The sequence below is a fragment of the Ptychodera flava genome, chromosome 21, assembly GCF_041260155.1.
Source record: "Ptychodera flava strain L36383 chromosome 21, AS_Pfla_20210202, whole genome shotgun sequence".
Taxonomy (NCBI): Eukaryota; Metazoa; Hemichordata; class Enteropneusta; family Ptychoderidae; genus Ptychodera; species Ptychodera flava.
Genome location: NC_091948.1, coordinates 2,360,098 through 2,387,706, shown reverse-complemented (window position 1 = coordinate 2,387,706; position 27,609 = coordinate 2,360,098). Strand labels below are relative to the sequence as shown.

General features: G+C 37.1%; 3 protein-coding genes across 4 annotated transcripts in view; 1 reads left to right on the top strand and 2 right to left on the bottom strand.

The window, feature by feature from the left end:
• LOC139121086 (adenylate kinase isoenzyme 6-like) overlaps positions 1-1,760 on the bottom strand; it is a 29,459-nt gene extending 27,699 nt beyond the window's left edge. For both annotated transcript variants that reach the window (XR_011549218.1, XM_070685710.1), the window contains exon 1: positions 1,637-1,760. Coding sequence is in view for 1 of the 2 variants with exons in the window: in XM_070685710.1 (XP_070541811.1) it covers positions 1,637-1,688 (52 nt within the window). In the remaining variant the exon portion in view is untranslated. The remainder of the gene's footprint in view (positions 1-1,636) is intronic.
• Positions 1,761-1,923: 163 nt separating this feature from the next.
• Positions 1,924-9,902, top strand: LOC139121085 (protein mono-ADP-ribosyltransferase PARP16-like). Its single transcript, XM_070685708.1, has 6 exons — positions 1,924-2,273; positions 3,729-3,869; positions 6,553-6,756; positions 7,393-7,558; positions 8,402-8,546; positions 9,125-9,902. Exons 1-6 carry the CDS (start codon positions 2,100-2,102, stop codon positions 9,276-9,278), a joined length of 984 nt encoding a protein of 327 aa, XP_070541809.1. The 5' UTR covers positions 1,924-2,099; the 3' UTR covers positions 9,279-9,902.
• Positions 9,903-13,330: 3,428 nt separating this feature from the next.
• Positions 13,331-18,770, bottom strand: LOC139121084 (armadillo repeat-containing protein 6-like). Its single transcript, XM_070685707.1, is given in 7 exon segments — positions 13,331-13,684; positions 15,371-15,508; positions 15,747-15,878; positions 16,286-16,431; positions 17,063-17,618; positions 17,621-17,868; positions 18,628-18,770. Coding segments are annotated over 6 exon segments (1,407 nt in total). The 5' UTR covers positions 17,837-17,868; positions 18,628-18,770; the 3' UTR covers positions 13,331-13,465.
• Between the last annotated feature and the right edge of the window lie 8,839 nt (positions 18,771-27,609).

The following is a 27,609-nucleotide window of genomic DNA, read 5'->3' as shown; positions in this document are numbered from 1 at the left end:
TATTAAATTGGACTGACCCTTTCCCTGTAAACAAAATAAATAATTTGTGACAATATTCATCTGCAACCACATAAAACATGCATTATGGACCATGATGCATATTAGATAATATGAGGTATATTTGATACAAAGTTTACTTTATCTTCTCCATGTCTACCTGTGCCAGTGGTATAGCAATATAATAAAAGATGGCGGTTTGTGCCAAACCTTTGTGTTGTAAGAGTATTGTAAATGCCTCAATGGTGCCGTTTCAAAGACCATACTGATTGAAAGTGCTCACACTGCAAACAAGATCATTAAATAATTCACAGTTTTAATGAACACATGAAAATTGTATTTCTATGAAATTACATCCCCCGCCCCTCTGACATTCACGGAATCACCCTTAATTTGTTTTAATAATCATGTTTTTCTCTGTCTTCTACACAAAATCATATTCAGCAATAATAGCGAGTGACTAATTTTGTTTTTGACAATTGCTGCATTTCCCTTTGAATACCAGTACTGTAATTTTTTCCTGCCAAAATTTTAGTACAACGTTTTACCAATTTTTAAAAAAATTTTCTGTAATTTTTTTGATAATTCTGGACCAAATGGACATCATATTTAATTGGCTAACGATTTTTACCAACATTTTGTAAAAAATCTGTAAAAAAATTGACTGGGGTATATTTTATGAAGGTGACAAAAACTGACTTTGGTGCTCAAAGGGTTAATGTAGAGAATGCAGCAGTGAAAAAATTCCAACCATTGTTTAAGTTAAAAATATTGCGAGATGTGGAAGTGTGACACCTCTGACATTATCATACTACCACTCTTTCCAACAATAAAAGGCTGTTTGACCGTTGACCCTGGCAAAATCAATATAAACCAACATTAACCCCAGTTCAGTAAATTGACAATATCCTGCATAAGGAGAAAAATAAATACAAAATCAAAAGACATCATCCTTGATGCCAAGGTTAAGGTCTTTGTCAGCGAAGCAAAACAAAAATCGGAAAAATATTTAAGTCACACTTGTAAACATGGTGAACCTGAACGACACTGGGCCCAACCTCATTATGACATTAATAATATTTTCTTGGGTGGCTTTGCCAGCTTTGTGAAACAACTTGACCCCAAAGCATTATTGTGATTTGTCAAATTGTTCAGTGTAGATTCCTAACACTTGCATAGGTGGGGCTTTAAATTTGAAAGAAGGAGGTCTTAATCGTAATCTTTCTTTTGTTTACATTTTTGCAAAATGATGACATCCACGTTGTTGGCGCGTTCAGGACTTTAAACAGTACACTTTCGATATGTTTTAACAGACTGAAGCAAATTGTTGAACATGGGAGCATTAAACTGCTATTGATAGAAGAAGTACACCGCCCGGACCACGACAATATCGATATATCAGTCGTGTTGTTGACATTACTGTACTACGGAACAATATACACTCAACTGTGTTGACATGACTTGAAGAACACAGAAAGAGGCCCCGCTCAGCCATGGAGAAACACAACAACACTAAAATGCTGCCAAAAAGGCAGATTATGCGTAGTCTGTGCCTGTAAATTGCAGTGGTTCATAAGGAATGATCCTTGCTCTTCGCGTTGGTATTGTACGTGACTGAATCTACGAAATTTTAACTAACCTGTGACCAGAATGTTTGGAGAAGGCCGTGCTTCAGCTGTAAAGGTAGCCATCTTGCATATATTATAATGACTTAACCTGTTGACCTTGAATGGCAAATGTGATTGAGTTCAAAGTTCAATTAAGGTCAAGCGTCAAACTTCATAGGAGACAAGATATTATCTCACCTTTCAGTATTGAATAAAAACTACCGTTATTTTCAAGAATGAATAACTTAACACTTTCGAGATCGCTTCAGAAATACGTCGCGATAACATTCATGTAATTTTTGCGGTGCATTATGGGTTCAGTCAACTTGCAGCAGAATCCCGGAAGTTGATGTGTAATACAAACGATGCGTATCCGATATTTGATATGAAACTCGACGCGGAGACATTACCAGTTGGTCGCTTCAATGGGGCTATCGGTTCATAGAAAGTCTGTCACCCAAGTTACCCAAAAAGCTACAAACGCAGTCCTCCAAAATGTCGGAAGAGCGAGAAAGAGTTCTTGGCAAACTTGACGAAGACCCATTAGCCGCAGACATTCAGTTGAGTTTGTTCATTTCTGCTGCACAAAACTACAGACATGACACTGTCCTCAGGCCATTTCCTCCCGCATTTATCAATTCAGAGGGAGAAAAGGATTTCAGAAATTTGGTGAGTCGTCAACAGCGCTGCACTTTTACCTTTTACGTACATTCTGATGTTTTCTTCAAAATGGACAATGCAGGAGTATAATGGCTGTCGTAACATTTGTTTCAATAAAACACTTCTTTTCTGGCAGCAAAAGTTGACAATGCTATTATGTACAGAGATTGGAAAGATAAAATGAATGATAGATAAATTTAAATACAGTGAGACACACACAGACACACACATCTATATGTATATATATGTTTGTTTAAATGTATATGTGTGTATGTATATATGTGTATATATGTGTATGTATATATATATATATATATATATATATATATATATATATATATATATATATATATATAGACCACACACACACACACATTCATATATTAATAATAACACAAATTACTTGAAGTAATGTTTACTCTGTACTTGAAGTAATTTGTGTTATTATTCATACCGCCCTGCTCTTGGCATCAGCATTGTTATTTTCTCACAAGGACCAGTGTTGCAGCCAGGAATTTTAAACCAGGGGACACTCTGTCCCCCTACCATTTATTTTTGGGGACATTTTGCTCATTCGGGGACAACGTGCATCAGTTTTTAATCAAATTTTGTATTATACTTTAACAAATTAATTTCACAAAACAAAATTCAACCTACGGGGATCACTTCACTATGCCTGAATTTCAGGCAAGTAATTGTAGCATCTGGTATACCGTATCTGCCAATCACAGAGCTCATTTGGACTACAAGCAAGTTATAATATGAAGTGCAGCGTTTTAACTACTCTAATCTGTGCTCTGAAAATACGAAAATATAAGCCTCAAAATAAATCAAGCAAAACAACGGTCATCGTCAGTATCGCATATTACTTGGAGACTACACACAACACAGTGCACAGTCGACTCTTGCGAGCGCCCGAGGTGACCCGGAGTATGTGAGAATGCGGGACATAGGGTTCGATTTTGGGGACATTGTCGCAAGGGCGCGTCCTGGCTGCAACACTGAAGGACGTCTGTACACTTTGATTTATATATATATATATATATATATATATATATATATATATATATATATATATATATATATATATATATATATATATATATATATATATATATATATATATATATATATATATATATATATATATATATATTCGTTTCTAGGGTATTACATACGTACAAACTATTTGAACCAGCCTATAAACGAATATATCATAACCACTCCACCGACAACACTCTGGACAACCTGAAAAACCATAGTCGAATATAATATATATATATATATATATATATATATATATATATATATATATATATATATATATATATATATATATATATATATATATATATATATATATATATATATATATATATATATATATATATATAATACCCTACTGTTATACTATCACATACTTGTTTCTAAAAGAGAGCATATGTTCTTTATGTTAACTCACAGCAATATCTTTGTCGGAAGATGCCCACTATCAATGATATGAAGAGAGAACTTAGATCAAGTATGAATAGGGAAACACTTGAATTGTTAGATTGGGTGTTTAATTCCAGGACGTTTTCCTTGAAATCTCATGGCAAATCAAAGGTAAGTCAGAAAGTCTGGCTGAGGCCCCAGTCCATTGAGGGGACTACTCTATGGTTACACCCTCTCCAACATCAATTCACCATGTGGACCAAGGCTTTTTCAATGTTGTTACCCTTGTGGCTTACATGCAAATGAAAAGGAAAAATATGATGAGAAAAGAAACCAACCCTTCAAATAATTACCCTTTGCCAAATGCTTCAAATGCTTTTTCTCACTACAATGTTACGTTATAATTATTTGGCTATTGGTAGTCAGAAGTCAGTGATTTGGAAATGCTTTCTCTTTGTGATACAAATTTAATTTATCAAAGGTGCTATCACAAAAAATAATTCAGTCAATACGACATTTCCTGTCAGAACTTTTTAACATTTGACATGTATCATTCACTGTTATAGAACCGTTGATTTTATAGGTTTAAGTTGTGAAATGAGCTGAGAAAGTAAAAAATGTCACATCTGCAAGCTAGGGCCTTAATGCTTTGATTTTTCAATGGTATTTTTTATTTTTGTGTATCCTTCAAATTCACTTTGCATGGCTGTAAACAGAGAACCTAAGCCAGTGTAAAATGTGTTTGTATTAAACTTAAAAGCCCACTTTAGTAAAATTTATGCTGAGTGCACTTTAAGGTAGTATACACCTCAAAAGTGAAAGACTTTTGCTCAAACTTTCCCCATGAAATTTTCAACCATTTTCTTACCAAATCAAGAATAAATTGAGTAAAAGTTTGAGAGTCAGAATATCTGTCTACTCTAATCCCAATCTAAAGTTTTCTCTGTTAAAATCTAACACATATTAGTTACTGGGCCAACATACTGAAATTTCTTGAAATTTCTGCATTTCCTAAAAGAGTCCAGAATGTTTTGACACCATCGTGTACACTTGTAATTATAACATTACTAAAACAGAAATTTAAATTACATTGTAATCTGATTATTTTTTGTTGTTGTTTCTTATTGTTATGCAAATAAATCCAACATGTTATTGCCTCATACGTATGTGCAATATACCAGCACAATACTATTTTCAGAATTGTCATTATAGTAAATACAGAGCAGGATATGTACAAAGACAAGCTACTGAGACTTGATGAGAAATGAAGTGAACATGATCCCAGTAGCTATAATTTTTCATTATTTGACATTTTTTATGTCATAGCATCCATTTTGTTAGTCTGTTCATAGAAGGGGAAATTTCTCAATCCCAGGGATCTAGCATAGCCATGAACATACATGTACATGCTCACTGTTACCAAAAATTAATAATAGCAGTGTCAATAAATGTGTTTGTATTTTAACAGCCAGATACTGACAGCACTTCTAAGTTCTCTGAAGGTCAACATAATACTTTTTGCTGTGTAATCTCACCACATAAACAAAATTTGTAGGATTTTTATGGTGAGATATGATATTGTACCACTGCAAGCTCACTATAGCACAAGAAAAATGAAATTTCACAGGAGCATCATGCATGAAATTATCCTTTTTTGTTTCGATTTTCAAATGAGTATGATACCATATGCTTCCTTGTAAACATCTGTTTTCCCTCCCAGCAGTGTGTTAAAGAAGTACCCAGTATTGTGAACTTGTAAACACTTTCAGCATAGGTATAGCAATCATTGTTATGGGTGACAAAATCAACCCATGTCATTAACAGCTACATTTCACAACTCAGAATCAGATGTAGATTTCAGCGATACAGAACATACATACTAAAAATAAAACAATTGGCAAAAGTTACATCACTTTAGCTTTATTAGTTTTACACCAAATACTTTGACCGAATCACATTCTTTCTTCCGGTAGCCAAAACCAAAACAAACCAGTGCTGCTACTGTAGACGGTATCTTTTCAGTTATGCTATTTAATAGAACTTAAAAGGCTTCCTGTATTACATGGAAATTTTCAACTCCAAAAGCTCATCACTAAATCAAATTACAGCCTGAAATTTTCACTCTTCTATGTGGTACCAGCCTGTAATTTTTTAACAGAACTGACCAGCTTTGCTCTTACGTTGCTGCATGCATTGAATTTTAGACCATTTCAAGTTATTTTAGAAGAGCAGGTCACGTCAGAGAGACAATAGCGGGATTTGTATTTTGGGAAAATGACAGATGGTGTATCACAGGGTGTAATTTTTATCATTCAGAATTTGCATATTTCATTAAATACTGGTAACACTGTGGCTTAGGTCAAAGAAATGCTCCTATTTTATACCAGATTTGTGTAAATTTCTTAATGAATTGAAAATACATGTACATGAAGTTCCATAAAGTTTGTTTTTGATCATTTTTGTTATTTACTTTTTCCAAACTGTTTTATGATCAACATCTGGTGAAAAGCAGACCAAAGAGATTTCATTAATAGACATCTGAACTGAAAATTAATTCCTCGAACAAATATGGTAAACATATTGTTCATTTTCAAGAAAAACACTCACAAAGTTACAGCCAAAATTTCATTTGATTCTTTGCTAAACAATATGAAATCTAGAAACAAACATTTTTGTTCAACGTTTTGTTCTGTAATGTTGGAAAAACCAAAGTGCTGTATTCAAGGAGATTTAATGTATCAAAGGCAAATAGCCACAAAATTCCTCACCGGAAACAAGATCCATGTATACCAAAATATAGTATCGAACGAAATCTTTATTCAAAGTGTATCTTTCTGAATATATCTCCTCACAGTTTGAAGAAATCAAAGCATTGACAGGAGCTCCCAGCTATGAACTTGAACCCACTCACATATTTGAAGTTGTCCCAAGTGAGAACAGTGAGGCCAAGTTCCAGGAAGTTCGTGACTCCAGGGATCTTCTCTACGCCTACCATGGCAGCCGACTTGAAAACTTTCACTCCATTCTTCACAATGGTCTTCACGCCCACATGAACAAAGTAAGCCCTAGTCAGATTTTGTACACATCTCAATTCCAATGATACTAAATTCAGTACAGAGATCTTCCATACTCAACCACATCAAACCATGCATGTACTGTAAGAGGAAGGTTACAGTTTATGTATCTCCATGTCTTGAACTTTTGCCATCGAAATCAGATGAATGTGACATCATTCTGAAGGAAATGCCTGGTACTTTGTAATCGTTCAAGATACTAGAAGTAAAATCATCTTTGGAACCAAAGTTTGTCCATTTTTTATTGCAAAATATTACGTGTATGTCGATACTTTCCAACTCTAAATCATGTACAAGTAAAGAACTGTCACATTTCAGAAGAGTGTGGTGCTGTGTGATTGAGCATATTTGTTCTGCATGGTTTCACAATTATTCCAGAAGCAAACAATAAAATACAATGTTTTCAAGTGTATTGCAGAATTGTTTAAAGCAATCGTATTTTAGTTTTGACTTTGAATGCAAGCATTCACAAAGATGTGGCTATGTGATGCAATATTTGATATTGTTCACACATCTAAAATTTCACAACCTTTGAAAGTGTCATAAAGGAAACCGCATAAAGTCTTGTGAATGTTTTGTTCCAATGTAATATCTGTCAAATTATCTGTCGCTATTTTCAGAATTCCTTGTTTGGAGAGGGTACCTATCTTTCCAGTGACCTGTGTGTCACCATGCCGTATGCTCCTGCTGGGGGAGGGTGGGATAGAAGTCAGGTTGGGGGAACACTCAGCTGTGTTGCTGTCTGTGAGATGGTTGACCACCCTTCTGTCAAGTGCACAGTGAAAGGTATGTACATTGACTAACCCCTCATCCCTGTTCGCCCTTCATGTGAGGCTGACCAAACCAACCAAACCATTCAAAAAAGGTGTGGTGAAGCTTTTCACAAGGAATTTAACACATCAAGTCCTTATTTATCTTCTAACGGTTCTCAGAGCTAATTCATTTTACAAATTCATTTTGCACCAACAACAAAATAACCCAGTGGTCCTGAAACCATTCTGCAGTTATAGGCTTTGTGATTGTAAAGTAGCCTTTGTTTTCACTTGTATGCCAAAATGGTGGACCTCCAAATCCAACAGATCTAAGATCACTCAAGTTGCTCACCCCAGTCGTATGGTTTGAGCCATAATGTCATGTAAGATGTTAGACCATCTGCAATGACCACCATGGACTTATAACTTTGTTTTACAACATACCATGCCCTAAAATGTAATATCAAACAATTTCTTATGATTGGCGGAAGATTATTTGGAAATACCAGGTTGCAAAATCACAGAGTACAGGTATATCTCAAATGTAGCTTCTGTTTGCTGAATACATTTGTTTATGGTGGAGTCATTAAACAACACGTAGGATTTGTATTTGCTTGCATTACTTGTTGAATCTCTATGAAAGAGAACTGTTAAATAGTTGCACATATTTCTGCTGTATTGGCAAATGAATGAATAAAGTAAATCCTGGTGAAAATATCCCAAATGTGAAAATAGCACAATAGATATCCATGAAAATTAATTATTTTACAGTACCGGTAAAGCAAAAACAATGCATTGAGGCTGTCTTTGTTTTGATGTTCATTCTCAAATAATCTCACTAATTCTCAAATAATCTCACTGTCTTCTGATCATGCAGACAAGGAAAGCAACGTTAATCGTTCTAGAGCTCAGGCACCATCCAGTCTAGGAGGTGATGTTCCAGAAAAGTATTATGTAGTCACAAACAACCAGGTTATCAGGGTGAAATATCTCCTTGTATTTGCCAGTAAAACTCCTCCACGGTAAGCTACTTTTTGTTATCATTTATACCCAGACCCTAAATACCAAATACTCATAACCATTCCTGCCCAGAACTAACCACAGTATTCTGTACAAGCATATCTCATCAACATGACTTCAGCTGTCACAGATATCTCAACTCATCCAACTAAACATCACAACTAGCACTTTTAACCGACAACTTCCATGCCCTAATGAAGACACACATTTGATAACAATATCTGTCATGATGGTAACTGCCTGCCCATCGATAAGCTACTGGGTATACAAAGGAAAACGTTTCAAAGAAAGCCCCAGTGCATGGAATTATATGGCATAAATATCTAGTTAGCATTATGTCAGCAATTACATGTATGTCATGTTGAACTGTTGCTATGTATACTGTACCACTCTCATCAGTTATCACAAATGCTTAACTACAATCAGCACCTGTAGCATGGAACAAACTCACTGGTAGCTCTCATCTCTACTGCAGTCACAGCAGTGGGCCTGAAGCACTGCAACCGCCAGGACTCCATGTTGTATTTATAAGTCCACACACTCAGTGTTTTTGTATCTCTTTGTTTTTTTTCATGTGCAGGGTGCGAAGTCAGTCATCAAGGATTATCACCTGGTTCAGACAGCACATGATGATCACCATTATGACAATCTATGCTCTGCTGCTGATGTTCATAGGATTTATGAACTCATCGGCTTACAAAGTGTTCCTTAACAAGTACCTTGGATTCAGGTGATTGGATATTGCCAACAGAAATATGCAGGCATCTCCTCAACCATTTCACCCCGTTTACTTATAAAGTAAACGAGACATAATACACCCATATTTTTTGTGCTTCATGGATGCTACTAAGGCATTTGACAGGGTAAATCACTGGACTTTGTTTAGAAAATTGATAAATAGGCGTATACCATTGTTTATAGTCCGTATTTTACAGTATTGGTATTCAAATCAGTTATTTTTTGTACGATGGGCGTCTGCTTTGTCAAACGCATTCAGTGTTATTAATGGCGTACGGCAAGGCAGCAATCTCTCACCTATGCTCTTTGCTGTGTATGTAGACGATCTAAGTACAAAGCTACAATCAGCCTGTGTTGGATGCTGTTTGGTAAACACAGTTGTTAATCACCTATTTTATGCAGATGACTTAGTTTTGATTTGCCCCTCGGCAAAAGCATTACAAAAATTAATTAACATATGTGAACACTATGGGGACAAGCATGATATTGTTTTTCATCCCACTAAAACAGAATGTATGGCTATTTTCCCGAGGTCTTGGAAACCTAACAGAATTCCTATCGTATTTTTATATGGAAAATCTCTTAAATTTGTTAACACTAAAAAATATCTTGGATATATTGTTTCTTCTTCGTCGGGGAAGACAACGCTGATATGCACAGGCAACTTCGATGTGTTTATGCTAGAGCTAATTGGATTGCGCGCAATTTTAGCTGCTGTTCACAGATTGTGAAATGTACCCTTTTTAGAAGCTTTTTATATAGTATGTATTGTCTTAATGTTTGGTGTAACTACAGTGCTAGACAGATGTCAACTCTAAAAGTGGCTTATCATAATGCATTGCGAATAATTTTTGATCTTAAACGTGATGCGAGTATCAGTCAAAATTTTGTATCAAGAAATATTTTGAATTTCGCTTCATTGCAACGAAAGTTACTATTTAACTTTTGCAAAAGATTAACAGAAAGCAAGAATTATGTAATATACAGTTGTGTTAATTCTGATTTTTACTTTAATTCAACTTTCTGGCAGCATTGTAGGAATGTATTGTATTAGTATTTTCAGTAGTTTTTTTATTCTTTTATGAAATTTATTTCTCGCTGTAATGCCTACATTTTAATGTTTTTCTTGGTATGGGCCGATGGCCTGAAATAAAGGTAATAATAATAATAATAAAGAGGTCCTGCTTGTCCATGAAAACCAATGGGCTTGTACCATGGTTTTCCAGTGAAGGGGAAACATCAGGTACCACTCTCAAATATGCATATTGTTATATTTTCAATTGAAAATTTAAAGTAATGAGGATGTTGGAGCATTTGATGCAAAACTGACAGACGAGTATCTTGGCTGATGCCTATCTAGGCATACTCACATTTTAGATGACAAATATTTAACATGAAATATTTACCAGTGCCCTAATTAATTGCACGTATTTTGTTTAAAGGAAAACTGATAACAATATGACGTGTTTGATCCATACAGTAAACATGCCATATATGGAATGAAGATTTGAAACAATTCCACGACATTTCACAGTGTATCCATACCAGTCTAATCATAGACAGTAGAAATTCAGTCAGTCAATGTATTTCTATTAAATGATTTTCAATTACCATTATTTTTCTAACAATACAATTGTGGAACAAAAATTCACATTCTAGCTTTTTAGGACAGAGTTTGCAGGTTATATCTTCAAAATGGAACTTTGGTTGTACAATACACTTTGATAGATGCAGGCAATGTGGATACTGAATACATGTGCATAATAAAAAGAACTCATTTTGCTCAGCTCAAACCCTTCTCACCTAAATAAAAGTTTGCATCAGTGAAAATCCATCAAGAGAATTATGATATGAATTTGCCCCATGCAATAAACTACTTAAATCAGCTTTGGAAGTTGAAATTGTCAACAGGAATTTGAACAACAAAACATCTCAAAACAAAGTGTGAATGGTGATTGGGTATCAATCAGTACATGGTGTGAACTACGTAACCATGGACACATATTTCAAATTTGCACATGATAATCAAATCAAAGCTAATCCCCTCTAAATTCATCAAACATGTTTCAATTATCCACAGCACCTAGTGGTTGCCTAGTGCTTTTATTTTTCCACTTCACATATAACTGACCCAAATTTTCTTTGAGTTTTTGGTATCTGCATGCCTAAGAACTGAAGACCAAAACAAATACACAGATTAAAAGCGTTACCATCATGAAAACATATTTCTGAAAAAATGTCCGTTTGAAGTCACATCAAAATCAATAGCTGCAGTCTCTCTCTGTCACATATCAATTTTCATTCCTGAATGATTCTATAACATATGATGTAAACAACCACCACAGATGCATTGTATGACCCACATGTGAATTCAGGGGCATTCTCTGAGGGATGCCACATGAAGTTTCCCAAATCAAGGCAATGCAGCTACTAAGAATTTTACAGTGTAGTCACCATTTGAATATTGTCCGTGTATTTACAAAAATCTATGGCATTCACCCTGCCAAAGACTGAAAGATTCAGATGTGTGCAGGTGCTCCGCGGCCGCTGATCCTACAGTAGTGTAGGGTCACAAGTTGTCGAACACCAGAGCGCCCTCACATAGGTGAGTCTTTCAGTCTAACCCTGCCACCGTCACAAGTTGGAGTACGATGTTAGGTTGACAATTGTCACAAAAATGACCCTGATTAAAGTGTGAGCCAACTACTAACAGAAATGTCATATTCTGAACATTTAGGTTGCTCTAACTGAGACTTTGTGATGAAAGCACTCTATGACAGGATACAGTATGAAAACGCAAACTTCAACTGTGACATGTAGTCACAGCAACATTGAAATGTACAGGATTTTACATAATTTCATGGTGTTTGAATATTAATTGATGTATGCATAGGTCATTTCAATATTGTTTAATGGCTCCAGTAGGTTAGTTCTTATAATGTGAGAAGAGTCGAGCACAAGTTGTCATATATACATGTGGTAGAAACTACCCAAACAACTGCTTGATTTGTACCAATAGATATTTCCATGTTAAGAATTCCCACCAACAGAATAATCAAACTTAACAGGCAATGTTCAAGGAAAGCACATTTTGAAAATCAATAATTAGAAAGTCATCCTCTGTGGAGAGATAACGGTACTGCAGCATCCAATGGATCTTCTCTGGAATGAAAAGGATGTGTTTTGTGTTCTGCAGACTAAGTATACCAAAAAAGATCACGTGATGGCGGTAGAAACAAAATCCACATACAAAACCGTGTGGAAATACAAGCATTTGCACACATGATTTTGTTTGTACCGTGGTCCATTTGCAGTCCAGAGTTTGACCTACTTTATTGTGTAGTATATTAAAAAAGCCGTCGCTGCACAGCTCTTAGTCTCCCCTTTAAATTTTTGCTTTCATAATGATCAAAATCATTAGATCTTTTACCACCTTCTGTGATAAAATAAGTAAGATAGTTGAATTATCATTAAGTGCATCCATGGCTATGTACACACAGATTTTCCTGACTTCATGAAATGATAGCTTAAACCACGGCTACATGCTAGATTTCATGAAGCAATATCTGTTTGTAACACATCAGACTCGATAATTGGCAATCCATTTGCATATCATGTTTTGAAAGAGGGGTTTTAACCATTACATCCGTCATATTTTGTATGGATCCAACCAATACCGGTACAGTTGAGTTCAACCACTTTACAGTGGTAAGAGGGTGCAGCATAATCTAGCTTTTAAGAGGTTGCAATGTTATTGAAAATAACAATCAAGAGGTTGATCGGCATATATATTCCCTGTATATTTGCTGTTTGCACAACCCACCTTTTCCCTACAAGAGAAAATAAAGTAAATTTTAACAAAAATATGCAGTGGTCTTGTCATCAGTATATAATGAAACATTACATGCATTCACGATATTTTGTAAGAGGATTTTATTTTTGATAAAAATTGCAAAGCAATATAAGTTACAAAACAAAACTGGTACAAAAAGGCAAACATTATGGAACATAAATGTACATCTTATACAAAACGATGATCCTTTTTTCTCGGAAGACATTTCTTTAAATTATTAAATGTGCGAATATCTAAATCTTGACTGCTCAAAAGTACAGAAATGGTTTCTATCACATGCAGACTTTACAAACATCCTGTTCCCATGGGAACCAATAAGAAACAGTGTTGCTATGCTAACGTCATCGGAGTCTTCTCGCCTTTCCAAAGTTCTCGGAGTTCTACTTTACATCCTAGATCTCGGAGAGCTGCCTTGGCCTCGTCATCTAGCATTTTGTGATGCCGGGCCCTTGCCTGGTTGATGAGAGACTCTGCGCCGAGTTCCAGGAATGGCTCAATGTACTCCTTTGTCCTAACAACTAAACTGCGCACTGCCATACAGGCTTGTTTCTGTGTGAACAAAAATGATGAAGGTAAAGAAATTGTGGTGTGTAGTTTGGTGTATTGTTTGGCAAAAACATGTGATTTTCTGAGTTCATTAATATATATGAAGCATTGCCATCAGTTTGATCAGCATATATGTAGCTGAACTTCATTGCCAGGTAAAGCACAAATCTATGCTCAGTTCTGAATACAAACAAGGCAACTGGACAATGGTGTATGCTGGAAGGAATTTTTTTTTGTTCTACGGAAAGCACATTATCACAGGAACAGATGTTTTAGCAGTAGCAGCAGACACAAGGCCAAAAGTTGTTTCTGAATGTGGTTTCTGAAACTTGATTTCCCCACATGGGACTGCGAGTCCATATTTTAACTTCTATATTTCTTATCATTCACCAATATTCCATGCTTTCCACACTAAACATCTTCCATATTAAATTTCCCTGGATTTGCAAGTGTTTAAACTGTGTACAACTGTGTACAGAATTCAAAATCTCAAACGGCATGTAGCAAACACTCATCCCATGACTCATACAATTAGTAATATATATTTTAAACTCTATAAAATGACTTGAACTCATTTTTGAAGTTTTTAACCACTATTATCCTTCAAACAACTTTCATGTTCTGTTGATCAGCAGTGTCTCTGTAATGAGTCTATTGTCTTCTGTTTTAAGTTTTTCATATTTTATTGTATGTACTTTACTGTGAGTGACAGAAAGACAATTTTCTGTTACATGGACAATAGGTTTCTAATTCTAATTTTCTTTATCGCTAATTTTGCTGCTTTTCATGCTGATCTGAGAAAGTTCTTTATCTTGGCACAGGGAACGATATCATATGTGTTAAAATTTCTGGACAAAGACATCTGGCATTTGTCATATGGAATCTAGTTTTCATCACATTTCACCTGCTGTGTGCCTCCATGCTGCCAGTGTATGGATACATACGTGTGTAGGTTGATCTAATCCAGTGCCTGTTATAATTGCTATGAGGTCAAATATCCCATCTGAACTTTGGCATGCCATTTACTGGTAACTTTAATTTTTATTTAAGAACACTATAAATGCAATGTTATGTTGTGAGATAATTTTGATTTTTTTTCACATAAAAATATGTCATATAGACAATTCAGGACAGAATTAATTAATATAAAAGGCTTTTCCTGGAAATTTGAATTGAACAAATGGATTTATACACCAGCAAACATGCTAGGATATGCATGAGATCATGTAGGGATCATGACATGACAAATTGTCAATACCAATGATTATTTTTAGACTACACTGTGTAATAATCCACCGATATGTGAACAAAAACCAACACAGGGTCAGTATCTGAATAATTACCTGGGATGTTATTGGACAACTTTGCTGTTAAACATTAAAAAAATTAACTCCTTTATAATTTACAAAATCATGAAAAATTTATGCAGACATCGGATGCATATTAGCGGGAATTTGTAACATGATGGTAACTGTTGCCAGCATTGCCTTGCAAGATGAGAATACATGAAGTAATTTGCTGCTTATTGGAATATGCTATACCATTGTAGTTGTCATGGGGTTTTCAAGCCATAGCACTCATCTTTCTGGTGTACCTATATGCATGGTAATAAGCTTGGAATGATCTTCCAGTACATCTGACAGTAACTGACCAACTCAAAACTGAAATACGATGACCTTTGACCCTTACTTGCACTTTGCTTTCATCCTTGTGGATCTTCATGACTTGAATGATGACTGCTGCTCCACCTGATTCCATGATGACCTTGCAGTTCCCAGGGTTCCTCAGGGATATGGCAGCCATTGCTGCACAGCCATTTTCACAAACCTATAGGGAGATGAAGAGAAATATGACACGCATGGCCTCAAGCGTGATGGCAGATCATTGGCTCCAAGATAAGAGAATATAACTTGAAGTGCGTCGAGAAATACTACGACACTGGTTTGACAGTTGATATTTTTATCCAAGATATCATCATCAATCTTCTGCCTAAATCTTGCTGTAAGGCACACGTCCTGGGCACACACCTGGTGCCCATACTTGCAAAGCACAACATAAAGCTTACCTGAGGCTGGGACTGCTGTAAGTTCATAGCATTTAGCATGGCTGAAATGCCACCAGCTTCAACGATGGCCACCTTCACATTATCGTTTCCAGCTATAGCTTTTAGTACAGCAAACACTTGCTTCACAATAACCTATAATATCGGAGTGAAGGTACAAGACATTTCTATCTGTGACGTCATGCCAGAACTGGTGAAGCAATTACCTGTGGTTGGGGGCGCTCTTTGGGCCAACTATATCGCAAAGGTACATCACTGTCTATACAATATCGCTTTCATGGAGGAGGATGATGGGCACATTCTTGAAATCTAATCATCTTTCTTCATTTTTTGCCATTCATAAGACAAAGTATCTTGGCCACTACACAGAATATTTCAATTTAGAAAAGATGGGCTGTTAAATTTTTAACAATTATTAAATTTAAATGGTGTCATCAAAGGTACATATTCTATAATAAACCGAATATCAATGTAATCAAACAGGGTATTTTATGCTACATATTGCTTTGCTAGGTTTATTTTCAACACAGTAGAGGCAGTACCTGCTGCTCCATATTTTCTACCAGAGCTTGTAGCACCAGCTTTAGACCTCCCAGATCAACAATTTCCTGACAGAATTCATTTCTGACGGCCAGTCGACTCAGAGTGGCGCACAGCTCACTCATGGTTGCCACATCACCTGTGTGCTCTGAAGAATCCAACAAAACAGAGAAAAATGACACTGAAACCTCTCACACTTAAATGTCATTGAAATCACTGTTCAATAAGATGATCACATCTGTATAATTCAAAATGGAAATGAAAAGGTAATTATAATAATGGTTTCAATATTTTGTTCCATGGAGCCTGGACTCATCCGGGGCTAATAATTTGCAATATCAGCATATGCAATCAACAACTCATTTTCTCTACTATTTTGCATATGTGAAATTGACACTATAAAACTTTGAAAAAAACAGTAAAAAATGAATGCATGAATGAACATTTGAACCTAGAGTACTGGTAAGAAAGACTAAATAGCATGTCTTGGGGTAACTACCAAATGGAGTCAATGACTCCATGGCTTAGCTGTTAGAGTCTTGTAAATTATAGCTGTGCTACTCTTGGTCATTCCAAAGCTCTCTTCTTATCACTGCTGATATACTCAACACATTCAGCTCACTTCAAACCACCAAACTGATATTACTCTACAAACACTGGCTACCTGGTTCCATTACACATAGATATATGACATTAAAACGACCAAATTGTGAAGGATAGAATCACTGTCTTCTTACACTGTGAATGTACGTTTCACCTGACAAGACTGTAGTTCCTACCTGCCATTATTCCCAACAGCGTTTTTAGTGCACCCTCCTCGACAATCATTTTAGCATGTTCATGGGCATGACCAAATGCGACACGTACGTCATCATCGGCAGTGAGTATCCGTAAGCCCTGACACGCCTCCTTGACCACTCCACTGCACTTTTTGTGGGTTTGAAGGACTTGAATCAGCGAAGCTATCAATCCCTCTTTGACATAAGCCTGACGATTGTTTTCGTGCATGAAGCACGTGATACGTATAGTCTTGATGAGCACCTGTGAGAGTTTTGGGGACTCCGCGTGGTCCTTGAGTAGAGAGTATAGCAGTTCAATACCCTTCTGGTCAATGACATCAGGCTGACCATTGAAGAACGCAGCCATGGAAAGAATAACTTGGTAGAGTACATCAGGATTGTCTTTGAACTTCACGTACAGTTTGTACAACATTGGGTATGCCTGTTTGGTGGCAGCTAGACTACGATGAGAAAAGTCCATGTCACACTCTGCTCTGAACTTGTTCAGACATTCCGTGACCTCTGACTCCTCCCCATCCTCTTCAAGAAGATCATTCAGCTTCTCCATAGCAACAAGGATCGCATGTTTCTCTCCCTCCCATCTCCATCACCACCTAGTCTAACACTCTTGATGATGTTGCTGAGGTCAATGCCCTGAGACTCAAACTGCTTGATGGCATCTTCCAGGGCCTCATCTGGTTCCATGCAGAACTCCTCAACATTTTCTTGGACTGCATCATCAAAGGTTTCCTGAGAGATACGCTTACTCGCCATGGCTAGTTCTGTCAGCCACTCCAAATAATGTCCTGCAAATGAACAGAAGGATTTACTGTAAAATGCTTGTGTAAACTTGGTGAGTAATGTTTGATGAGTCAGTTTCCTTTTTGAATATGTGTGAATTACTGGCAACAAGGAGTATATGTATGTACTGCATTTGGAAAGACCTTTAGTGACAAACTACCTGTGCACAAAGTGCTGGCCTCTGCAACATTCTCCACAATGTACAGTCGGCAGTGCACCGTGAATTTTATATTCTATCATAAATTCTAGGGGTGTCTATCAATCATCCTGCGGTTCTATGAATGTATTAGTTATTTGTGACAGACAGTACAGTACTGCACCCATGACCCACCATTAACGCCTGAAGATTTGTGTCATATCCGATCGATGGTAGTTTTATATCATGCAGGATCCCAGGTGTTTATATTCAAAATCATGGCCATGCTTCAAGAATAGCAGACAGTTTGTTCTTGACGTCAAATGTCAAAATATTTTCCATTTATTATTTGGGTGGCGGCACTCGCTGTGTCATGCAGTTCCGTAGCCTAGTACAACTTTCCCCGGCGATTTAAGGTGGTGGGGAAAGCCTGAGGTGGCCTTTTCCGAACCTTTGCCAACCACCAAAAATCGCCGGGGGGCGCGGGGAGAGATGCGGGCTACGGATCGGCTTCAATGTTTCCTGTTGAGATCTGGGCAAATGCATTGTCATTGCCAATGCCAATACCAATCCGGTTACCATGGCATAACGATAACCGGGCAACAAGATAACGAAATTTACATCTTACCAGAGATACCTCACTTTTCTTCAAGAGGTGGTTTCTTGAAAACGCAAGTTTCTGAATTGCGGATAGAACTATACTTGGGAATATATCGTTTCGGAGTCGTGTCCTACTCAGCAGAAAACATTTCAAATCAGCTAGTTTGTCACCTGATCGGAATGCACGCCGGGATAGTACGCCCTCTATAGTTAAGCTAGTAAAATAATGTTAAACAAATTTATGTTGCTGAAGTTAGACTCGGTTTCGGATTCGGTTTCGGATTCAGTTTCGGATTCGGTTTCGGATTCGAGAGACTGAAAGAAATTTTATATTTTCAGCCAATTGTTACACTGTGGAATACTGGATTTTCCTTACTTTCCCTGGACCCTTTTTTCAGCTAAAATAATATCTAATCACACTATACGAAGTGAAAATAAGATATCACAATTAAACAATGCATATATTTCACAGCATAAATTGTGTGCATATATTCACAATTAAAATGGTTAAAAAAAGAAATTACAGAAAGCTTCAAAATACTTTAATTTAAAATTTAAAGGAAGTGTCGAGCAAGGAAAACAATATTTACAAAAACATACTTTAATCATTTTATATGTCACAATGTGTGTCACATGGTTTAATGTTAATGTGTTGTATTAATTTGATGTTTTGATTGTTTGTTGTTTTACATAGATTGCATTTTACATGTACCATACTGAACTCTCGGACTAAACTATCAGTTAATATGTTGCGTAATAAAGATAGCATTGAATGCATTTCTTTGAATTGTGCGTACTGTTAGCTTGAATAGTCTGAACTGCATAATGCCCATATTTGAGATGGACAGCTCATAAGTTGTAACTTTTGACTGATTTTTCAGCAGTTTTGTCTTGTGTAGTCATGCACTACAGTTTCTTGCTCTACTGCCTAAAGTGTTTTGATTTTTTAAATTGTATAAATTATGATTCTTTATGAAACATTTATGTGATGAAATACGTGCTATTTGTGCAGTAAGGTGATCTAGTTAAATATATCCTTGTGTATCAGTAGTTATTATATTCTTCGAAAAAAATAATAATATAAGCTGGAAATACAAAACTATTCTCAGTTATTCGAATCCGAAACCGAATCCGAAACCGAATCCGAAACCGAATCCGAAACTGAGTCCAACTTCAGCATCGTAAACAAATTTATGTTCTTGCCACTGAGGGCGTAAACATTAATCGCTTCAAAAGAAATTTGTTCTACAGAATGCAAACGTACGGAAGACCGGTCAGGACATGCGACATGCGAGTTTTTTTAAACTGCGACCTGGGAGTTCTTAAACTGCGACATGCGAGTTCTTAAACTGCGACATGCGAATTGCAACACTAATATGGCGTTTGCATACATGTCATTTCGTTCTCCTCCTAACGATGGATTACAGAGGTAGAGACGAGCTTATTTCTGCATACTTCTACTATGGATACACCCTGGGAGAAATAACGGCCACGTTAGGACTCCGACATGTATGGAAGTCCGGTCACGACCTGCTACATACGACCTGCGTCTTTAACTGTGATCTGCGATCTAACCCTAAACCTAACTCTAACCCCTAACGCTAACTACCCTAAGTTATGCCACAGTCGCTCGAGAGCTATTCAGCTCTGGGACTATTCGCCCCATAGACGAGTGTACAGAAGCGAGGGGTATTTCTCGCTTCTGTACACTCGTCTATGGGGCGAATAGTCCCAGAGCTGAATAGCTCTCGAGCGACTGTGGTTATGCCGTTACAATTTTTCTGTCCCTTGGCCTAACCTCCAGGGTTGAGAGCGAAGTAAGGCTTTTTACGAGAGAAAACCTAACCCCTAACCTTAACCCTAACCCCTACCCTAACCCCTAACCCTAACCCTAACCGCAGATCGCAGTTTTAAAAACTCGCATGTCGCATGTCGTGACCGGTCTTCCATACGTTTGTGAACACATTACTTTACAATAAGGCACTCCCACTTGGTAACATTTTTAAAACACATTTTTTTAATGCCAACGGTCGATATTTGACGTGGCGACTCCGCGCGGTTCGCAAGATATCGATAAAAATATGTCATTTCCCGAGCGTATTTTTCACATCCCGAAGTTTTACGATCGTTTCTGGTTATGACCCGAAATCCCCCGAAAGTGTGTTGTTGTGCTGATTGACGATATTCTAAGGAGTCCAAAAACATTCGAATGACGCAATTAATTTACCTCGTACTGCGATGACTTTATATACATCATTATCAATGCCTTTACCTCTGGTAATTCTTTTTTAAAACTTCTCCTTAGTTTTTGTCGTTTTCATTATTCTCAATCAGTTGTATTAAATTTTTAAACAATACCACATAGATATCAGTTTTTACGTGTAAAATATTAGTTGCCTCTGATGACTACATTTTGTCGTCTGCCACACAGTTACGCGTGGTTCGATACATAGCGGCCGCCGCGTGTGGTATGCGCGCATACCACGCGGCGGCCACTATGCATACAATGTATCAACCGCACCTATCTGTGCTAGTCACCTATGCAAATTCTGGTGGAATCAGCAAACTTTGTTTTTCATTTTTTTGCCGAGTCAGTAGGACTCGGCTTTCTCTCATGGGACATGACCGCTCACCGACGAGAGTGGTACTGCTGTGGCGTACAGCAGCGTCAGCGTAGACTCGTACTCCATAGCTTAGTTGACAATGGCCCCAGTGCCGAACGTTCGATGTTCGGAAGCTGAATTTAGGTGGGCCACCGGAATTCAAACTTTAACTTTTTTGAGGACATGTTTTTATCGATATCTCGCGATCCGCGCGCAGTCGCCACGTCAAATATCGACCGTTGGCATTAAAAAAATGTGTTTTAAAAATGTTACCAAGTGGGAGTGCCTCTTTAAAGACTGTATTAATACAGACAACAGTGACTAATCATTAACTTCATCTGCATGCTTGTCTGTCGATCCGTCAGTAAGTATGTACATAAGTGGATGTCTGATGTCTATATATGTATGTATGTATGTATGTATGTATGTATGTATGTATGTATGTATGTATGTAAATACCTGAATATATGTGCATGCATATATGAAAGGATGTTGTCTGTCTACCGCAAAAACTGTAGAACAGTTTCGTCGATTACTTTGAACCTCGGAACATTGATAAAATGGGAAAAGACTGAGGAAAGAGCGCCAAGATAGTCTATATTTGGTGATTATCTATAAATATCTAATGATTATCGCTAGAAACGCTTGACAGTTTATCCTTCAGTCTTCGGAGACTCGGTGAGAGGCGGATGTTTATTCTAAATGTTTTGTTACCTTGGGCCTATTTTTGCATATCTTAGCCGTTGTAACGATTCAGAATTAGCATCCGGTTGGATGTGGTATGTATTGTCCTTACATTTAATACGTCCGCTTCTAACTCCATGAAGAACAAGTTATCCACAGAGTTAGAAGCGAGAGAGAGAGAGAGAGAGAGAGAGAGAGAGAGAGAGAGAGAGAGAGAGAGAGAGAGAGAGAGAGAGAGAGAGAGGGATGTGCGTATTATGAAGAAGTGAATATATTATGTATAATTTTTTTGTATGTTTGTATACAGACAGACAGACAGACAGACAGACAGACAGACAGACAGACAAAGAGTGGGACAGACAGACAGACAGACAGACAAACAGAGTGAGACAGACAGATAGACAGACAGACAGAACAGAACAGAGAGTGAGAGACAGAGACACAGAGGCAGGGAGAGACAGACAGACAGACAGACACAGACAGACAGAGTGAAAGAGACAGACAGAGTGAGAGAGACAGACAGACAGACAGACTGAACAGAGACTGATAGACAGAGACACAGAGGCAGGGAGAGAGAGAGAGAGAGAGAGAGAGAGGAGAGAGAGAGAGAGAGAGAGAGAGGGAGAGAGAGAGAGAGAGAGAGAGAGGGAGACAGAGAATGAGAAAAGGGATGTGCGTATTATGAAGAAGTGAATATAATATGTATAATTTTTTTGTATGTTTGTATACCTATAGACATAAATACATAAAAATATTGTTAATATATAGATATACATATAGATAGAGTTTTGGAGACAGACAGACAGAGAAAGCCTTGTTTTCTGCCATAATATCTGGATTAGATGACCCATAGAAATATTTGGAAAATGGACTAATTGCAATCAAATACTTTCTATATAAGCGGTTTTGCCTTGTTTATTTAATTTATTTATTGCTTTTTATGGCAATTTCACTTTTCAAAATTATAAAAAAACACGTTTTACAACTAACAGGTATCTCACTTTTTGGTACCAGTTTGCAAGGAATTTAATGTTAGCTGCTAGAACGCTTTCTTAACTCTGATTTGTATGTAATCATTGTTCACCTATCTCAGAACTTCCGACAGTTAACTTGTCAAAACTTTCGTCTGTCTCTTCTACTAAACGATTAATTCGATGTGTTAACTCTCTCAGTTCCATATCCGTGAGTTTACTCTCTTTATATTTATGGTATAGCAGGCAGTTTTTTGCCTCTCTTTATATTTCGGATACTCAAGGTTGTTTGAGGTTGCCCCCCTCCCCCAGTGAGTAGAGGGACTGTATTTGGGGATTATGCGTTAGGTCGTCACAGTTTGTTAGTGTTTCATGATATTTCTGGTCATTGATATTATGTAAAAATTTATAAGCTTTCCAAACTCCTGGTCCCATTGGCTGCGTATAGGGTGTATGTATGTGCATGCAAGTATAATTATATCATACGGATAGATAGACAAATTTACGCAGCATTTATCGTGAACACATTTATAAATTAAACCTAACAGATGTAATGTAAGTACTGTGGGACAGCTACTGTAACACTCTTGATATGATCGGATTATAGTGAAAGTTTTTAAATTCTGTAAACAGTACATTCAAAATTTGCATTAATCACCAAATTGGCTAAGTTTCCTAAAATTTGCTAAGTTTGCCCCAGGGGCAAGTTTGTGAAAGCAGACATTCCAACAGACATTCCAACACTCCCCGGCCCACCACGGTGGGAGGCCGTATAACGCCGGTAACACACAGCCCTGCCATGCAGAGCTATACTGCAGCTAGGTTCATCCCGGACACTTGGCAACGGACCGCATTCATCAAATTCAGCCGGCAAATGGCAGAACAACTCGGGTGGATCAAAAATAACAAAATATCTATGCAAGATGACGTCTTTGTCTCCAGCATATACAAAGAAATGGCCGAAAAAGTGTCAGGGTGAAAAGAAAAGGGGTGATGATTTTGCCATGAACTGTAATTATGCTGATGAATTCAGAGTCAAGGCACTTACTACGATGTAAGGGAGCGTTCAATTATTATGGCCGGGGGTGGGCCGGCAAAATCCAGGGGGGGAGTCACCTCAAATTTGAAAACTGCAAGGGGGGGGGTCATGAATTTTTCAAACAGCTCAGAGGGGGGGGGTCACTTAATTTTCATAAGTATCCATCCTATCAAAAAGCGGTTTCAGTGTTCAGAAATATTCTGGGAGATAAAAATGATTCGTTGCATGATTTCATTCTCTGAAGTTATTCACCTGTAGGCCTAAATCTGAACAAAAGTATAATTATCTGTCACATGAACATCTTGACTTGACAACTCTGAGGCTTGTCTTATTGTAAATCAAGCTCACTGCACTGAGGGCGATGAACAATTCCTATTACTTACATATTAGAGATATTGCAAGTTTTGTCAGGGAAATTATTTAACAGTTACCTACTAGTACCATGAAAAGTTAAATAATACTTGTAGGTGAAATTCCAATATCATAATTGTTGTCCACATCTGAACTTTTAAATACCCTATTTGAATGAAGTACATTTGTATCAATTATGAAGCAACTATAAAAGCACAAATTAATTTAGTTTAGCATTTAAAATAAATTATTCTTAGTTTTCTCATAGACTCCAATGTATAGTGAATCAACATTTCGGTGAAATTCCAAAAGCCAATTTCTTGCACACATATCAACCTTTAACCATCCTAGGCTAACTAAGTACTTTAAAATGAATTATCAAATGTCTATAAATACACAGATTTTGATAGTTTTGTATTGGAAAAAAATTATTCATTTTCCTCATAGACTCCCATGTACAGTGAATCTACATTTTGGTATAATTCCAAAATCCAATTTCTGGCGAACATATCCATTTGTTACCACCCTAATCTAATCAAGTACATTGATATCAATAATCGAGAGTACATAAATACATGGGTTTACCTACTTTTGTATTGAAAAAAAATTATTCATACTTTCCTCATAGACTCCCATGTATAGTGGATAAACATTTTCAGTGAAGTTCCATAATCTTGTACACATAATATGCACCTTTAACCATCATATTCTAATCAAGTAAAATTATGTTAATTATTGAACATCTGTATATGCACAAGTATACCAAGTTTTTCATTGGAAAAAAAAAATATTCACAATTTTATCATTGACTCCCATGTATAGTGGATGAACATTTTTGGTGAAATTCTGAGGTCAAACTTTTTGTCCGCATGCCAGTTGTAACAACTCTATTTCATTTAAGTACATTTGTGTAAATTATCAAATATCTATAAATGCACAGATATAGTTTTGCATTGAAAAAGTATTAAATAGATTTCTCGTACATGTATGAGAAAATATATGTATACCATGGATGGTGAATAACATCAACACCTGATTTTTAATTACATCCAAATATCAAAATTTTGTACACACACGCTTGCGCAAAAATATTGCGATCCACCAGTAATTTCTGTCCAACCCCTTTGAGGGGTAATTTCAAAATTATAGCAATTCAGAAGGGGAAATCTGATCATTAACACCTTTTGAGTTTTGTAAGGAAGGTCATTTGAAAAAATCTAAGCTCTTTTTTGGGGGGATTCTATTGCTCCATACCCCCGAGGTGTTTGTGTGTGCAGCTTTACTCAAGCAGTGGGGGGGGTCATGAATTTTTTGTCATCTTGAAAGGGGGGTCATCAATTTTTTGGTACAAATGGGTAGGGGGGTTTCACTTATTTTGACTGATGCGCAGGAAGAATTTGCCGGCCCAGCCCCGGCCATAATAACTGAACGCTCCCTTATTGTACTCGCAAGGCAATGTTGTCCTGTTTGTTGATTTTCTCTTTATTAGTTTCAAAACACGCCATCGAAAGATGACGACAGGCTTGCTACAATGACTGATTTTTCTACATCTATACAATTTCGTCGCCATGTGCACTTAACATGTTGCCCATCCAAACGTGACCTCGGTGTAATGCTGTTTTACCTATCACCCTACCAAGATAATGGAATCTTCTGAATTAGATTGATCCTTTTCATCTCTGGGTAAGTGGGCCTGAGAGATCTCTGACCGAAAAAGTCAAATTGTGATCCAATCTGATTAAAATCAGATGTAGAGTACGGCGACGTCTTTACTCACGCGATATTCTCTTGCTGTCTCAATCAGATTGATGGTGATCATGCCCTTCATATTGGGCCTAAGCCATGCCCCGCCCCTTCTGATTGTTTGGAATAGTTCATTATTTGGAATGTTCCATTCGCTTAAAATTTGACGATTACATTCTTGTTTACAATAAAAACTAAGTGGTATCTTCCTTGCGCCACTTAATTTGTTACAGAAATAAGAGATTGTAGATCGATAAGTTTTGCCGTCGATTGTGTAAATAGAAATATAGGAAGGCGCGTGTAGAATCCATTGAACGATCCAAAAACAGCAAGATACAAAGGTTTACAAGAAAATCGTAAATAAATACTATAGAAATAACGGACGACGCGCTGACCATTAACGTTTATTTATGGGCAAGGGCGAGAGGAAAGTCAAAAATTAAAGGGCGAGGCTTGCCGAGCCCGTTAATTTTGGCTTTCCTCTCGCCCGCGCCCATAAATAAACGTTAATGGTCAGCGCGGAGTCTGTTATTTCCATTATATTATCAACGAACCCCCAAAATTCGTCAAAATTTACGAAAATTTCCCGTGCGAACGTCAACGGGGCCCGAGAACATGTCAGTGAATATTGCGCGCGCTGCAAAAATTTTGCAAATTCGGAGATTTTTTTGAAAAAACCCACAAGTGCTCCATTTCATTTGTTGTTGATTATGATCTTTGTACAAATCACAATTTTCGTTTTACCTGTAAAGTTACTATGTTTACGATATTATTCATATTCACGGGCATGAATGAAAACAAACCATAACTGTGTATTTGTGGGCAGTCACGTGGTTCAGCTCGACCAATTAAAACTCGATGGATAGGGCATGGTAATAAAATATTAATTGCAGATTATTCAATGAGATGCAAATAAGAGGAACGGGTATCACTATAAAACATGTTTAGCCATGGAAATCGGTCAACTTTAGCTATTTTCCGCTCTGATCCTATATTGTTTCTCTATCATTACCCTGTAAAATTTATCTGAGATATCTTTGGCTAAAAAATTGCGTTCACGCCCTTAACATGTTGCGGCTTAACGTGGGCCACGCCCCCTCTTTTTATGTTTGGAATAGTCCATTTTTGGTATAGTCCATTCGCTTCACAATTCGGCAGAAACTTTGGCTAAGGATATACTGATTATGTTAAATAGAGACATAAGAAAATGCGCGCTCTCACCCAACCGTCAAAAAAGGGAATGTGGTTTATTAAACCTCAGGGACCTCAGCTGCAGTGCTCACATCCAACAGAATGGCACTGGTTTTAGTCCCACAGACCTTGACCTGAAACAGCTCAAGAACCCGTAAAAAGTACTCCTCGATATGCGAGATAACACTGTCGCCTGGGCTTATCGGAAAACCCGGTCAGCCCTGTGACCGTTCAGGTCTCCAACGTTTCTCAACTATGAATGCCTGACAGCATTGTTTTTGCCGTCTGCTTAGTCACGGGTCGGCGGTACTTTGCCTCCGACAAGGTTGTAGATTAACAAAATGTCCAAATATCGCCATAAGGCGATGGATGTGTCTCGTCAATCGTCAGTAGACCACAAAGAATTTTTGATATTACGAGATAACAAA

Coding starts and splice junctions, on each gene's coding strand:
- LOC139121085 (XM_070685708.1), top strand. CDS start 2,100: ATGTCGGAAGAGCGAGAAAGAGTTCTTGGCAAACTTGACGAAGACCCA. Junction 6,757..7,392: donor TTCACGCCCACATGAACAAA/GTAAGCCCTAGT, acceptor CGCTATTTTCAG/AATTCCTTGTTTGGAGAGGG. Junction 8,547..9,124: donor GCCAGTAAAACTCCTCCACG/GTAAGCTACTTT, acceptor TTTCATGTGCAG/GGTGCGAAGTCAGTCATCAA.